Source organism: Penaeus monodon, chromosome 15 (assembly GCF_015228065.2).
Source record: "Penaeus monodon isolate SGIC_2016 chromosome 15, NSTDA_Pmon_1, whole genome shotgun sequence".
In the NCBI taxonomy this organism is placed as follows: domain Eukaryota; kingdom Metazoa; phylum Arthropoda; class Malacostraca; order Decapoda; family Penaeidae; genus Penaeus; species Penaeus monodon.
In genome coordinates, this window is record NC_051400.1 from 28,860,552 (window position 1) to 28,861,542 (window position 991).

The following is a 991-nucleotide window of genomic DNA, read 5'->3' on the forward strand; positions in this document are numbered from 1 at the left end:
CAGTGCCGGATACAATAGAGAGCTTGAAGTTTGAAGATATCAGTGACCGTTCTGTGCGAGTTATTTGGTCTGAACCCAAGCAGAGTAATGGCATCTTGAAAGGCTACACATTAACTTATATGGTGAAGGACACACCAAGTACAAAAGTCATTCAGAACTTCACTGCAGATGTCACAACCCACCTGATAACAGATCTGTCTGTAAGTCATGTGAAGTTTGTTTGTTGTGTAGATTTAAAAAAATAACATATTGTGTATCATACAGATCAATTCACCAAAAGAATTTGGTTTAATTAATGGTATTTCTGTGATTTCAGGCAACCACTTTTTACACCTTTGAGGTCTATGGATGGACCTCAGTTGGACCTGGAACACCAGTGACTGCAACCATTCAGTCTGGCGTTGAGCCAGTGCTCCCAGATCCACCTAATCGACTCGCTGTTTCCAATATCCAGGCATTCTCTGTTGTGCTTCAGTTCACTCCTGGTTTTGATGGCAATGCTTCAATATCCAAGTGGACAGTCCAGGTGTGTTATTTTTATTGGGAAATATTTTGAACACTGAACATCAAGACTGGATAATAAAGAATATATATGGCAGAATTGGATAATAGAAAAATATGTTATTTTATTTCCAGGCTCAGTCATCTCGTAGCAGCACATGGGAAACAGTCTATAGTGTGTCTGCCCCAGATGCCACCACAATCACTGTGCAGAACCTTATTCCCTACACCAATTACCATTTGAGGCTTATTGCCAATAATGTGGTTGGAGCTTCAGCACCCTCTGAACAGTCACCAGAATTTCAGACTCTGCAGGCAGAACCAGCTCACCCACCATCAAACATGACTGTTCGAGCGATGTCATCCACGCAGTTGCGAGTACGATGGATTGTAAGTATTTTTTGTTTTAAGTCAATAATTTTCTTCATATATTTCAGATATAATTGACTTGTTAAAGTGGAGTCCATTATTAACCATATCACAGTAATAG

The 991-nt window shown here is 40.0% G+C and overlaps 1 protein-coding gene across 10 annotated transcripts in view; it reads left to right on the forward strand.

Annotated features, from left to right (window-relative positions):
- The window catches only part of LOC119581918 (protein sidekick-like), a gene marked incomplete at its 5' end in the record, with an annotated part of 27,628 nt that overhangs the window by 11,732 nt on the left and 14,905 nt on the right, over positions 1-991 (forward strand). For all 10 annotated transcript variants that reach the window (XM_037930081.1, XM_037930082.1, XM_037930085.1 and 7 more), the window contains 3 exon segments: positions 4-200; positions 317-526; positions 637-891. In XM_037930081.1, coding sequence (XP_037786009.1) covers positions 4-200; positions 317-526; positions 637-891 — 662 coding nt within the window.